Below are 14,330 nucleotides of genomic sequence, written 5' to 3' on the forward strand. Positions count from 1 at the left end.
TCCTGGGGACCGTCTGACTATATACCTTCGAGTAATTTACAGGGCCCTACCGGCGCTAGTCCGAAGGCCTTCGGCCGAGGACTAGCGTGACGGTCATTACACGTCCTTGGCATTCCTGCCAGTCACACATTTCAGCCTGAGGAACGGATTAAAAGTGCCTATGCATAGCAGGGCCAGGGGTCCGCACGTGAGTTCAGGCTGCGCAAGGGTATATTGCACACACTCTGAACTAGGAAAGTACACTGCTACTTCACAAGAAGCGCACTGTTTAAACTTTAGCGCTCAAATTCCTTGCTCACTGTTGGCATGTTTGCTTCTTCGGAAAGCCGCCTTGCTTACAACCACTTTATAGCCTACGTTGTACTTGGTACTTCTTACGCTACATGTTCCTCCTTCTGCTTCCGGTACTGGCGCTGCCTACCTCACGGTCACCTCCTTTCTTACGCGAACGCATCTCCTCCCTACCAATACTCTATATCGTTCTCGTATTCTTCCGTCGATAAACAGCGCAGATTTCCTCGGTATGACCATAAGCAAAGTGGTTTAAGCTATGATGGAAACAAAGAACATCGAATACCGCGACATCATTCCTGGAGAGTTAGATTGCCTTGGTTTTGGAGTGTCTGGGTATGTTTTTGCGGTCGATGATGATACTGTGGTAAAGGTAGCCCTTGAGTCAGGCAATGAGTATATGGACGACGAATTGCTTGAGAGTCTCTCGATTGAGCGGAAGATTCTTCAGCGACTTGGGAAGCATGACCGAATATGCCAGCTAAAATATCAATTAACCGTGGGTTAGTTCTTGAAAGGCAGGTACAGACATTAAGGGACCGACTGAGCAATCTTCGAAAACACAACAAGCTACCTTCTACAGCGGAGGCATTCAGATGGTCAATCCAGGCAGCAGAGGGATTGGCTTATTTGCAAGAAAATAGCGTTATCCACTACGATACGTGCTCTCTCAATCTCCTTCTAGATAAGGAAGATAATCTCAAATTCTGCGATTTCGGCGGATCGTCAATCGACGGCTCCATACCTCGAGCAGAGCCTGAGACGGAGTTTCAACGGCCTGGCAAAGATATCGATATGCCAGATGCACAAGATGATCTGTTTAACCTTGGCAGTATCATATTTGAGATCTGGACAGGCAGAGCGCCTTCTTGGAAAGAGACCCCGGTGCACGACCAACAACAGTTTCCAGATTTGACGGGTGTTCTGCCTGCTACTATTATCATGAAGTGCTGGCATGGCCACTATCAATCAGCTACGGAAATTATCGAGGCACTAGAGGCACTCTAAGAAGAGAAAAATACGTGCACCAGTACGCCTAAGGCGGTAGGTGGTCTCACCCATCTGGTACTGTATATTCTAGCACGCAAGAATCAGATTGTCTTGTTCTCGTCTGCTAGTACCATGACTACTAGGCTAAATAATGAGTAACTGCCGCTGTTCAAGTATGAATGGATTGACCAATGACCTCAGCGAAGATGTTCTGCCTATGTTTTCTTTGCCAAGAAATTTCTAAAGTCGTATCTTTGGCTTTTCTTCACAAGAGGAGAGTCTCAGCAATCAGATCTCTCCCAACACGACGAAGCAATGGACATTCCTCGTGTACTCCTTGAAACCAAGGAAGGACACAGCTTTTGCTAGCAGGACGGCTACGACAGGATTGCTACGGGGGATCTCAAAGCCTTACTCCAATTCACTCAGGCAACACAGATTTCTCTACAAGCGAATCCCAGGCAGACCCCGAAGGTTTCGGCCGACGTGCGACCCCAGCACAGCCACAGCTTGCTTCCCCTCGCATCCGTTCACCAACATCGTCACTGGCCAAATCAATAGAGTTGGTGCCTGAGGACCCTAGGACGCTTTAAGGCCTGATTGTGCCAACTGCTCCGGACCATGTGGCGGTGCCTGACACCTTGGACCGACCTAGAACGAAAAACATCTCATCCGCGCATAAGGCGCTTGACCACATGCAGATGATTCTGCGGGAGCACAGGGATCTCGAACCGGGAAAAATGCGTGTGCCTAATCTATTCGATCATTGAAGAGCATGTGTATCCCTCTTTCCCTGCCTTGACTTCGGTCATGGTAGAGATTAATGTCATGTGTTTATCTACTCCTATCTGCTGACTGATTTTCGATACTGTATTCCTACATATCACATAAGGATTGTACATAATCCGGGCGTCCTAGAATCGCAGAAAAGCCATATCACACCACTTGGAGCTGCGGCTGGACTACGGCTACTGTTTGTTACTTGTCCATCTCACGCATTGACCTCTTCTCCACGTTATTCTCAATTCTGTACAATTCTGTTGTTTCTGGCAAACCAAGATGTCTCCATTGGAGAAAAGAAGCCTGCAGAACACCCTCGTCGTGGACTCATCGACACCAACCGATCTGCCGCCCTCATACGAACACACAGTCCTGCCTAGCACTAACCCTTGGACCGACAGCCCGTCATCACAGAATCAAGTGCCTCAACGGACTTCGACACCTCTCTCCGTCCCCTCACAAAACCCGCTCGTGGCCCTGTCCCGGCTAAAGACAGTGTCGTTCGCAAAATACCGGGTCCGCGACTCCAAGCTCTCCGAGGACCAGACCGTCACCACGACCACCAACCCGGAACTGACATCCAGCTCGACGTCGTCATCGACCTCACAACAGCAGCAAAGGACACTCCTCAAGTTCATCCGCGAGCAGGCAAGTCTGCCGCCGAAGCCCATCATCGTGATCCGAGGGACGCACGGGAATGGCAGTACCGTGGTGGATTTCGATCTAAAGCTGAACCTGACGACCATGTTGGACTTGGACTGGGGAGGAACCGAGAGCGGCGGGGGCCGGGTCAAAGTTAAGCGTTACCAGCATGGCTCGTCGAATGGGTCGCCAAAGCAGATGACAAGGGAGGAGATGAACATGTCTCCCTTGGAACTGTGGACGAAGAGGTTTTGTGAGGACAAGGCTGAGAACCGAAGGTGAGTCTGCCAGCTGGTTGGATCGGCGTCGATTCCTCATACTGCCTCATGCCCAAGCCCGTGTCGGATTGTGTTCTGCTCAGACCTCCAATATCTGCCTTACTACACCCTCCACTCCTCGACACATTGTGTTACTGCTTGTCTCCTTTTCAGCTTTATCAGGCTCCTCTTCCACCCCAGTAATCAGCAACCAAGGTCCACCGCATATATCCTTGATTTTCCAGTGTCTTTATCTCTCGTAACGAATAACTAACCACATATCTCGCCATCTAGCTTCGCGCTGCACCGCTCGACACCGAACCTCCCCATCGCTTTGCTCGAGGGCTACGCCCGGAATCTCCTAGCCACAGTCAAGTACCGGGGCAAATTACACGTCGAGTTCCCAATCCAGTACTCGGACGTGGTGATCCAGCGCAAATCGAGCAACTGGTTCACTAATATGCTCCGGCTGTATCCGACCAAGAAGTACGAGGTCGTCGAGGTGGAGTGGCCCGTCATCGGCACAGTTGCGGACGACCACGGCGGCGGCCAAGGAGACTCGGGTGAAACAGCTGCAGCAAGAGGGTTGAACGCTCCGTCATCGTCGCCACCACCGTCCTCTAGACCAGCATATCAGCGCACAGGGACCGGAGCTGGCACGACTGCCGCAGAACCAACCTCTTCAGCATCCTCCACCTCATCCTCTTCCTCCTCCCACCCAACCGGCAGCGGACCCGGAGAAGGCAGCGACCGGACGGGCCTCCCGTCGCTCATCGCGCAGGAATGGTGGCGGGAGTGGCAGTTCGCGATCCGGAACGCCGTGCTGTCGGGCCGCAAGGGCTGGGTCACGGTGGAGGACTGGATGGAGGCCAAGATGGGGATGAGGGAGAAGGAGAGGGCGAGGGAGTGGGGAGTTGATCACGAATGATGGCCATACCCTCTCTCTTCTCCATTCAGCCTTTACCCCTTTAGTTATTCTTGCGCATTCTAATTTTTTTTGTTACCTCAAGGACGAAATACCAAGCCGGATGGATGAATGTGACGGACATGACGGATACGGCCCAAAAATATCACCCTATCTATATCTATGTGCAACCACAAACCACAAAAATACCTACCCGGAGGAGGACAATGAACCGAAACCCCGGGGTTTAACAGGTTGATGGAATTTCCCCCCTTTCTTTCTATACCCCCATGAGCGAGCACGCAAGCAAGCAAGCAAGCGAGTTCTCTCTTTCCGCATCACCCCCTTGGTCTATCTTGGTTTTCATTTCTATGTTCCCACATGTGTATTGGTTCAATACTTGGATTGAGAGGATATATGTATGTATGGTACACACACACACATGGTTACGGAGATTTGCATATATTCTATAGGGAGATATATGTGACAAATGGACAGATGTATGGATGAATCAATGAATTGATGAATGAATATATCGATGAATGACCGAGACTCCTCCATTTCCCACAGCACGATTGACTTGATATCTCGACCAGTAGCTAGCCAAGTACGTAACTGATTGACCGAATGGTACGATACTTGGCCTCTCGCTATCCCGCGCAAAAAGGCTGAGGTAACCACGAGTCCACGACCCAATAGAGATACAGTGATCGTTGAATGGGGGAATATGATATGCCGCCCGTTTGTGCTTTGGTCGACTCAACAACGTTTGCGTGTTGTGGCTATTCTTCGTGGTAAGGGTGGCGGAAATGGTAGGCCTTGATACGCAATGGAATGGTATGTTTTTCCTCTGCTATGAAGCTTTGGGGTTATTGACACCAGCTATTTCTTCTTGCTCTGCTATTGCTCTAGCCCTTGCCAACGCTCACGCTCACGCTCCCGCCATCCTCGTGTTCTGCTCGCTCCAGCTCCAGTTCTCGTTCCAGTTCCAGCCCCAGTTGTGTTTCCAGCGCCAGCTATTCTTTCCGATATGCCCTCGCCTCCAATATCTGGGGCCACAGCTCCTCACATATCGCCGCCGATACCTAGGGTACGTCGATCCATCTCCGTCTCCTCACAAGCCACCAGCGCAATTCGTAGACAAAGCGGAGAGTTCCCAAGGTGGTCAGGACATGTTTTGCAGCGGAATGATTTGTTACATGGATGATGATGATGATGATGATGGCAAACATGGCTCGTTTGTTTTTGTTTTTTTTCCTGGTGGCGGTACATTTGTCTTCCCAACTGACCAGGCAGCCAAGCATTCAAACGATGAACCAACCAACCAACAAGCCGAATCATCAAGAATCCTGGGTAATGAGTAACGGGTATCCTGCTGGTGTTTGATGTTTCTTGTCATGCTCGTTGCTTAGTTCTTGTTGTTGTTTACACGATAGGAAGCTCTGGCAAGGACTCGTCCGAGTCGTTCTGCTCGTCGTCCGCGTCCGCAGCAGCAGCAGCAGGGGGCGGCGTGCCGTCGTCGTTGTCACTGCCACCACATTCCAGTGGCGGGCGGGTGGAAAATCCGAAAGCCAGGGCGATTCTCTTGTACCATTCATCGTCCGACGGGTAGTCGGGGTCCCTCGGCGGTTTGCCCAGCATCTTCGCCAGCCAGAGCCGGCTGGAAGCATCCATTTCAAGCGCGTCGGTCACATCATCCGGTCCGAAGCTCTCCACCACGGTCTTGAGACCTCCTCTCGCCTTGGTCATCGCGTTGAACTCTTCTGCGGTCATGGTCTTTGTGACTCCTCCAAGTCCTTCCGTCTGGACTATCAAACAACAGGCGTCGAGGCACAGGATCGGCGACATTCGGTACTGATTGTTTCCATGGTCAAGTATCATCCAAGCCATGTTGAAGGTGTTTTTGGGCTTCTCCGCCTCTCCTTCGACAGGGCGGGGATAGATGACTGGAGCGACTGGAGCCGGAAGACCAGAGTCGGGAGCCGGAGTCGCGCCAAAGCTCTGGGCAATGTCTGCTGCGACGACTCTGCTGAACCACCTCGTCCCCTCCAAAGCCGTCTGGGGCAGTTCTTCGCACTTGTTGAACATGTATTTCTCTCGGTTGAGCAGCACGAGCTTTCTGGCCTCCTCGCTCTCCATGATGATGAGTGGCTTTTTTCTCTTGACGCAAAAGTCTCTGGCGTATGCGGTGCCGAAAAGGGTGCATCTCAACCAGCCCGCGTCGACGACCCGTTGGGCGTCTGGCCCGCCTTGATCCGCTTTGAAATCGGCGCCAGTTACAGAGTATCGGTGGTAAAACTCCTCGGCACACATGGGGCATCGCAGCGAATGGCCACGGACGGTACCGAGCTGTTGTTGAATCCAGTCCAGAAGGCAGGTCACCGGCCAGCTGTTCCTACAACTGTTGTTTCTGCCAACATGGGTGAGGACCTCGACGTTTGGTCCCACGGGCCCACGACACCAGATGCAAGTTTCGTGGTCTCGGGGACCGCGCCCGCGCCCTCGTTCCCAGCCAGACTGGTACAAAGCAAGAAGACGAACAAGGTTGTTCCGGTCGCCTAAGTCTACGGTAGGGTGTATTGTTTCTGGGTCCAGTTCCAGGCAAAAGGCAGTGGAATTCACGATCCCGTCGTCGTCCTCTTTGGCCGGCGTGGCTGGTGGCTCAGACTCAGTCGTGCTTGAATTTCCATCGTCAGCCTGGGTCTGGGATTCGGAATCTGGTGCTGCAGACAATGACAAGGTGTTGAGAGACTTGGTACCGTCGCTAGCCTGGGATGTTGCCAGCGACTCCTCCTTGGGAACGCCTTGTGCGTCGGCCATGGTTGTGAATGGGCTGTCAGGATCTTCACTCGCCATGAGAGTGAGAAGAAAAGAAAGAAAAGAATGAATGAAAGATCTGGGGCGCGGTTTTGGTTTGCTGTTCAGTCCTGAAGAATCCCCAGCCGCGCCGTGGTTGAGGCTAAAGAGGGGCACAGCCGCGCATACAAATTCAAGGCCGGACACTTGCAATACAAGTCAGGCGCGCGGAACCTCTTCAAGCCCTGCAATTTGGTTGGCTCACAGCCCTGGAAACATGACAAGTCTGGTTTGGTTCGTTTTTCTTGTTTGGATACTAGAATTCTCTGTGTTTGTCGTTTGTGGCCAAGAGAAACCACGACGCAACCATGGTGCTGGGTCCGCGGCCCAGGACAACAAGGCAAATGCTATACTTCCACGATCATGATGTGAGGTGGGTATCACGTCCCTCCATAAACGAATGCTTCTTTCTCTCCCCTTGCTTATCTGGGGAAACGCCGCTGTCCCATGGTCTTATCAAAAGACATGGCAGAGCCAGACCTCTGAAATTACTGCGTCGAGATTAGGGAATGCCGTCCCAAACCAAGCCCAAACTCCAACCTGAAATGCGAATTAAGACCAGACTCCGACTGTCCCATCATCCATCTAGGACATGAGACAGTGAGCAAGCGACCATCATGTGAGAGTGTTGTCCTGTCCCGTGCAATGGGCAGCAGACCGAGAGCTGACCTGTTTCTTCAAAGTGCTTTCTTGTCGACCTTTGCTTTATTGATCGTCCAGAAGAGGTGCCCGTTCTCGGTCCTCACTGACAATCACACCTTCATGTCGAGCGCTTCGATCCGCTCCAAAGATTTTGGGAGCGCCCACTGCCAGGGACAGGACGAACAGGATGCCAGCGATGATAAAGGCAAAGATCCACTGGAAAGCTACGACCTTGGTCGCAAGTTGGCCCAGGGCCAGTGCTGTTCATGTCAAGTTAGCAAGAAGTATCCAAAAGACAGCACGGTGCAGCTCACATAAGGCGAGTATTGTCAACTCAAACCCCATGGTATAGTCCTTGAAGACTGCAAGGAAGAAGGCACCCAGCATGAGAATGCCCCAAATAAAGATGTTGGCGACAATCCGTGCAGGCAACCTGGTAGCGCCGGGAACCATTACCGCACCATTCCAGAAGATTGCGACATAGTTCCAGGCTAATGGAGCGGATACGATGGGGATGTGAATGATCAACGGGGTGGTGGGATGGCCAAAGTAAAGCGCTGTCAAGTTGAACAGGTTCACGATGAGGAGGAGTTCGCCCTGCCAGAAATACGACCGAACCCAAAGCAGGATGAAGCCAAAGGACAAAAGATTGTGCTGTCCGATCATGTTAATAAAGCTGTGTCCACTCCAGTGTTTCAAAGCCGTACCAGGATGAAATGCGAGCCCACATTGGCAGCATGAGTCACGTAGCTCTTCTCTGCACTCCAAAGGAATCGTACATAGTGCGCCTGCAATATGAGGACAACGACCCAATAGATGCTTGTTAGCACCGAGTTGACGCTGAACCCTGTCGGATGGCGATTGTTCTGCCCCCAAATTGTGTGACAATGTCTGTGATGTTTGCAGTCGGCAGGACGCTCAAAGGTATAGACTGCCCCGAATATGACGAGCAAGAGCCAGCTGACTATCGTGAGGACCTTGTAGGCAATGAGATTCCTTTGGGTGAACTCTTCGCGCTTTGCGAAAGGATTGTCTACAAGCATGTGTTAGCAGAAATGGTCGAAAGAAAGTTCGCAGGTTGAGCAGTTCCATACAGTCTGTGAGAGCCATCTCGAGTACCTATGGCCAAGTGGGAAGATTTGAATGCTTTTCTTTCTGCCAGCAGCTGTCTCCAGAAAGCAACCAGGCACAGCGATTGTTTACAGAAAAGGGATTGAGAAAATAAGGGATAGTATTGCAAAGGAAGATGAACTTGAGCAGGCAGGGTCAATCCAACAGCAACGGCGGTAATACCCGGGCCCTGCTTCTCCAGGCTGTCCTCGTGATCGACCTGGGCACGCCGGGGTCTTCTTAGCAGTGCAACGATGGTTTGAAGCAGGGAGAACAAGAAGTCGAATAGGGGATTGATTTGCATGCAGGAAAACGACTCCAGCCATTCATCCGTCGTTGAGCTCAAACAAGAATCGTGGGGAAATGACGTCAAGAAAATAGGCCGCCACCACCGCCCCTTGGTGCCCTCACGTGCTAGCCAAATCCCCTCGTGCATTCCCCATGGTAACACTTTCACATGCGTTGTACATTGGGCGGACATGCTGCGGCAGGTAACAAAGACAAAATCATTAGACTACGCCTTGTTGTTTAGACACAAGCAGACACAGATTAGGCCGCAAGGCTGGGAGAAGCATGATGCAAGGTCTCACATTATTCAGATATTGGCTACCAGCAAATAGTGGGTATATGTGTCTGACAGATCACCGCGTGCTCAGAACTTGGCCATAGCGGCCTCATATGCAAACCCGAGCGTCATCTTCGCATGTTGAAGCATGTGGTCAAAGCTCAAATACTTGATGAGGTCGTCCGTGGTGTGGATTTTCTTGTCCGAATATTCAAAATCCGACTCGATCACAAACGCCGACGGATAGCCATATTTGCTGGCTGAAGCATGGTCCGAACAGGCATATCCACATTTGGTCAGTGTGTAGGGGATGTCACAGTAGACGGTGATAATGCCTTCGACGAATTTTGTCAATGCTGGGTCCACAAAGTCCGTAATGACGCCGACCGATTCAGGTTTGCCATGTGCGAGGGTCTGCTCGATGTACCCTGTCATGTCTTGCTGGATCATGGCCTTGATGTCCTTGCCTTCTTCAGAGTAGGACTTGAAAATCGCCTGACTCCCAAGGAGGCCTCCTTCCTCGGCCGAATACCAGTGGAACTCGATTGTATTCTCACTAGAACCGTTCACGATCTTGTCCGACTGCAACAGGGCCGTCATAGCCTCGAGGATAGTCACCGTCCCACTGCCATCATCATCGGCTCCGGGAGCACGGAGGTAGGGAAAGAACATATTGACACTGTCCAGATGTGCACCAATTACAATCGTGTGGTTCGTTCGTCCAGGGAATCGAGCAATGATACTTGACTGTCCCCAGGAATGCGGGAACAAGTTGAGGGAAGCGCTGTAATTGAATGCGCCGGATGCTTCGATGACTTCCTTGATTTGGTCATGCAACCACAAGGCGGCATCAATGCCTGTCTGGCTCCTGTAATAGCGCGTGTGGAATGATGTGAGACCTTCCAGGTGCTTGCGCATATTGTCCTTGTCCAACGTCTTCGTCAAGGCCTTGACCTCGTCCATGTGCTTCGGTTTCGAGGGATAGACGATCGCAGCCGACTGGGATACCTCTGTGTATGGGTATGTGTCTTTTGTTTCGGTGATGTCCATAAACTTGACTCCATTCTGTTGCCCTCTGAATTAGCAGTGTTCTATGTGCGGATAAAGCGAATGGTGTAGCACATACTCTCATAAGCTCCCATTTTTCATCCTCTTCAACCCATCTCGTTTCTCCTGGACTCAATTCAATCAAAAACAGTTCCTCAGTCGATGACTGGTCATCTTGAGGAATTATTGCATGTTGAGAATGAGTCTCGACTGATCGTGCGAAAGCGGAAGCGGCTAGCGACGTGACCAGGAGCTGGAGGGACCTCATATTAATCAGTATGTCGAAGGTAAAGGAAAAGAACGTGTGAATCAAGAGCCCGAGTGGAATTCAACAGGCTATAGGCAGGCTGTGTACTCGGTACTTGGTGTATTCCCTTGAATCGCCCTATGCGGACGCAGGACGGATGTTGAATTGCATCTGGGTTGGAGAAGCAGGCACCAGGGACTCGCCATCAGCTTGTTGAGCTTCCCCAGCGCCGCCCCCCCACTTCAGCAGGGCGGCACCCCCTTTAGGTGACTTGCCTTAGACTGTGCTCGTATGGTCCTCATGCACAACTTGGATCGCCTACTGAGAGCACTTCAGATCCGCCGTTACCTAGGAATGCATCGCACTTTTGGCCAAAGCAGATAATACTAAGAGTCATTGTGATACATATGTAGATTCTGTCATTGCTCAGTATAGATCAAGCTTAGTATGATATCCACGCAGCTTCCGTCCATCGTTGACTCATGTTCAGTCAATCCTACCGGCACGATGTTTAGGGCTTCTTCGTCATTCGTCCGCAGCCGAGGGGCCATGACTCCCACTAATTAAATGTGCGAACTTGCGGGTCTCCAACCGCCGGCGGGAGTGCAGGTCATCTCTATCTTAGGGGCAGCTTCGACCGCACATCCTTAACAACTTCATCTTTCGCATCCTGTCGATTTACTTCTTCCACAGACCTTTCTTCATCTCCACGATTGTGGTGCGTTTGCTCCGCTGTCGGCTTTTGATTGTTCGTCCTGCTTGTTCATTTTGCCACTGTCTTGCAGATCTGACGCGGTATTAATCAGTTATCATCAACTGTCATGACTATCGTTCCGATAATGGCTGCACCTGAGGCATTCGCGCCGGTGATTCCTCAAAGTACCGAAGCATTGACTACTCGGATGAATAAAGTATCTATTGATACTTTGTCCACACCTGAGCGTGCTCACGTTGCTACCAATGCGGTTCGGATCACCGTTCCGACTGACGCCACCACGAGAACGGCGAGCATCGCTAAGTCAGGACTTTACGCCGACCGCAAGCTCGTCCGTCGCGACAGTTTGGAACGTCGCGAAGCCTTTCTCAAGGGCAAGGAGGGGTCACGACAGCGACGCCGATGGGAAAATGGTATTCCTACACCTACCCGGAGATAACTGCATGAAAACTGAAGAAAGTTTTAACGCATAGATCGCCTTCTGTCAAACCCTTGGGCTGTTCCTCCCCTACCTTCTGACTGGGAAATCCGTCCCACCTACCCTCGAAGAACCGTGCCCTACTATCTCGCTCCGCTATGGGATGCTGCTGAGTTTCAACGGGCCGTCGAGTCAAAGCTCAAGGGCCGCCGGGAGAGCACGCGGAATCAGGGGAAACGCGTCCAGAACACTGGCATGAGTCCCATGGAAGAAGCAGCGACCAGCATACCCAAGGAAGTACGAGCCAAACTCAAACGCGCCAAAGCCGCCAAGGGATTGCTCCAGGATTTGGAGGAAACGGTCCGAGCTTTCGTGCGCAAGTGGAACGAGAGAGAAATTCGTCTAAGGAGAGATGGTCTACATGATATTCCTCTGACAAGCGACAGCGAGGACGAGGAGATCGTCTTTATTGGTCGAAATGGAGCCATGCACGAATCGACCAACAAAGAGCAGAGAGATAAGGATGAGATGACGTGGGACGAGGACGAAACAATTGGCACGGAAAAAATGGTCTTTGAGGGTCTGGATAAAGACAAGGGCGCCGCTTTTGCGAGATGGCTGGTCCATTGCGTGGGCAGCTACTATGGGTTGCGAACATGGAGTGTGACACGAGACATCGAGGGTGAAGAAAAGAGAAGGCAAGCCTATGTTGGGGTAGACAGCCGGGCGAGAGGATTCCTGGGCCGAGGCGTCGAGGTTGGTCGCGAAATCGAACTTCCACGCCCACTGTGGGGGATGGTGTGATGCTGATCCGACCCTTTGCGCGGAGTTCGGCTGGAATTTTCGTCGAAGTTTGGTGATCTGTATACAAGTGCGACTACTTTTCTGCCGTGAGTCTCTGGCCGTGGAAAATCATAAAGTCCAATTGGCCGATTGTAGAGCATTAGACAATTAAATTGCAACAGCAATTTCGCGATTCGTCCATCGTCTCATGTTTCCAGAACTCTCGTTCATGGGACATCTCACGCTATAGCTGTACTTGTGTGCTGATCAAGCCTCCTGCGGGCAGGACCCTGCAGACCTAGGCTGTTACACTGGCATGGAGCAAGAATCGTGAGAATATCTGGTGGTGGAGAGCGTCCGAGCTACGCAGCCAAACAGCAGCCCGTCTCCTCGTACAACAGCATATCGTAGCGAATAGAAGGAATTCTCGACGGTCACTGATAAAGCAAAGCAGAAGTAATCTCCGAGCCCATGGAACACCCCAAATTCATCTCCCAGAAGCAAAATCCGTGACGTCTGCGTTGATGTCGACGGGATTGGATGTAAGACAGAGAGAGAGAAAAAAAAACAGGCAGAATATCACCAGTGGCGGGACTCGGGGAGATGTACGAGCTAGATGGAGAGCAGGTAGCATTTGCTCGACAGGAGCGAGTCTGTGAAAGGTGGGGGTAGGAACTGTACCTCGTACTAGGAGCGATGTCTACAAGTCGTGAGAGGCTGTGCAAATGGGACGTATTCGTTGTACGGACGTGTGCTCGGAAGGCGAATGGCGAATGGCGAATGGCGAATTCAGGAATATGACAGTGACAGCGGGTTGACTTGCGCGGCAGACGACGATTGTAGCAGTCATCCTACGCTTAGGCGTCCTTGGACAAAAATGGCCTGCGATAACGGGGGGTAACTGGATATGGCGCCACGCAGAACCGAGGATGGGGATCTCAAGCTACCCCGTTCCAGACCCGGCCTAAGCTGCAAAGCTCATGCGAACACCCCCAGTATGAAGCTCACAGTTCGCATTGGAGTGCAGGTGGTAGTCCATAGGGGAGCTGGTGCCCGCAGATTTTTCAGAGACCGGGTTTCAAGAGCTCTAGCAACCACAAACCTCCTTGGCCGATGCTCCGAAAGAGCTGTGTACCCAGTAGTCAGGTACGTGCGAACGTTTAGGGTATCCAAACAACATTACAGGCACAAGGAAAAGCAAAAGTTGGGCATGAACCGTGTCTCATCGCCGGCGGTTTGCGGGTCGAGCCGTTGCTAGTCGTGGCTGATCCCAGGCGATGCTACCTGGCAAATCTCTCGATTTGGCATTGGTTGCATGACTTTTGTCCAGATTCGTCCTAAAATGCCTCACACCCGATGGTTATGATCTTGTTGCCTGACTCAGATTCGTTATAACCGCACGTGCTCGCAATGGAGGGCTGAGGAGAGCTTCTTGTTAGAGCTCTAATGTTCCAAGATGCATGGTGACCGACCCAGTGCTTGAAAATGAAGCGAAACAATGGCTGCCCAAATGATGGTATTATTATCGGCAGGACAAAAATATGGAGACACTTCACCTGCAGCACTGGAAACGAACCCAAGGCATTTCTTTTGGTGATACAGAGGCGCAAGGTACAGCATCCGGCAGGGAACACATGTTCATGGTTACTCGTTGAGCTCCGAGGGCAGTCCAGAAAAGGCACGGGCATTGCAGACCAGCCAAGACCAAAGCAACGTATCGAAACGGCCAACAGGTGACATGGCCAGACTCAGTACCAATGAAGTGGTGCCACATGTTGCCGCAGACTAACAAAGGAGCCAGGAGTTTGTAAGAGCTTCGGCACAGGTTGAATTAAGGCATTCCGCTAATCCCAATACAATCTAGCCGCTTCGGCCCTGTCCCGCCAGACCCGACCATCGGATTTTTCACTTTTTCTGTTTGACGTGGTCCTCGACTTTGCGCAGCCCGCGCCGTCACCTGTTTGACACCACGAAGCCATCGGTCTGACAGTAATTGCAGATCCCATTTGCACGGGGAAATCCCCGTCATCTGGTCACATGGCAATATTCACTGCCCTCGTCTGACAACCAATATGCTCGATAT

General features: G+C 51.6%; 5 protein-coding genes across 5 annotated transcripts; 2 read left to right on the plus strand and 3 right to left on the minus strand.

Moving 5' to 3' along the window:
- Positions 1 to 2,340: 2,340 nt before the first annotated feature.
- On the plus strand, positions 2,341 to 3,888 carry AYO21_08107 (hypothetical protein; the record flags this gene model as incomplete). The annotated part of the gene is made up of 2 exons (XM_022658055.1): positions 2,341 to 2,981; positions 3,255 to 3,888. The coding sequence occupies 2 exons, from the start codon at positions 2,341 to 2,343 to the stop codon at positions 3,886 to 3,888; spliced, it is 1,275 nt and encodes a 424-aa protein (XP_022509575.1).
- Positions 3,889 to 5,289: 1,401 nt separating this feature from the next.
- AYO21_08108 (hypothetical protein) lies at positions 5,290 to 6,684 on the minus strand (the record flags this gene model as incomplete). The annotated part of the gene is made up of 3 exons (XM_022658056.1): positions 5,290 to 6,213; positions 6,264 to 6,422; positions 6,487 to 6,684. 3 exons carry the CDS (start codon positions 6,682 to 6,684, stop codon positions 5,290 to 5,292), a joined length of 1,281 nt encoding a protein of 426 aa, XP_022509576.1.
- A 741-nt stretch (positions 6,685 to 7,425) lies between these two features.
- AYO21_08109 (hypothetical protein) lies at positions 7,426 to 8,472 on the minus strand (the record flags this gene model as incomplete). Its single annotated transcript, XM_022658057.1, has 4 exons — positions 7,426 to 7,622; positions 7,677 to 8,016; positions 8,070 to 8,395; positions 8,457 to 8,472. The coding sequence occupies 4 exons, from the start codon at positions 8,470 to 8,472 to the stop codon at positions 7,426 to 7,428; spliced, it is 879 nt and encodes a 292-aa protein (XP_022509577.1).
- A 652-nt stretch (positions 8,473 to 9,124) lies between these two features.
- On the minus strand, positions 9,125 to 10,352 carry AYO21_08110 (hypothetical protein; the record flags this gene model as incomplete). Its single annotated transcript, XM_022658058.1, has 2 exons — positions 9,125 to 10,102; positions 10,164 to 10,352. The coding sequence occupies 2 exons, from the start codon at positions 10,350 to 10,352 to the stop codon at positions 9,125 to 9,127; spliced, it is 1,167 nt and encodes a 388-aa protein (XP_022509578.1).
- Positions 10,353 to 11,170: 818 nt separating this feature from the next.
- On the plus strand, positions 11,171 to 12,268 carry AYO21_08111 (hypothetical protein; the record flags this gene model as incomplete). Its single annotated transcript, XM_022658059.1, has 2 exons — positions 11,171 to 11,459; positions 11,520 to 12,268. The coding sequence occupies 2 exons, from the start codon at positions 11,171 to 11,173 to the stop codon at positions 12,266 to 12,268; spliced, it is 1,038 nt and encodes a 345-aa protein (XP_022509579.1).
- Between the last annotated feature and the right edge of the window lie 2,062 nt (positions 12,269 to 14,330).

The sequence above is a fragment of the Fonsecaea monophora genome (genome assembly GCF_001642475.1).
Source record: "Fonsecaea monophora strain CBS 269.37 chromosome Unknown Scaff68, whole genome shotgun sequence".
Lineage (NCBI taxonomy): Eukaryota > Fungi > Ascomycota > Eurotiomycetes > Chaetothyriales > Herpotrichiellaceae > Fonsecaea > Fonsecaea monophora.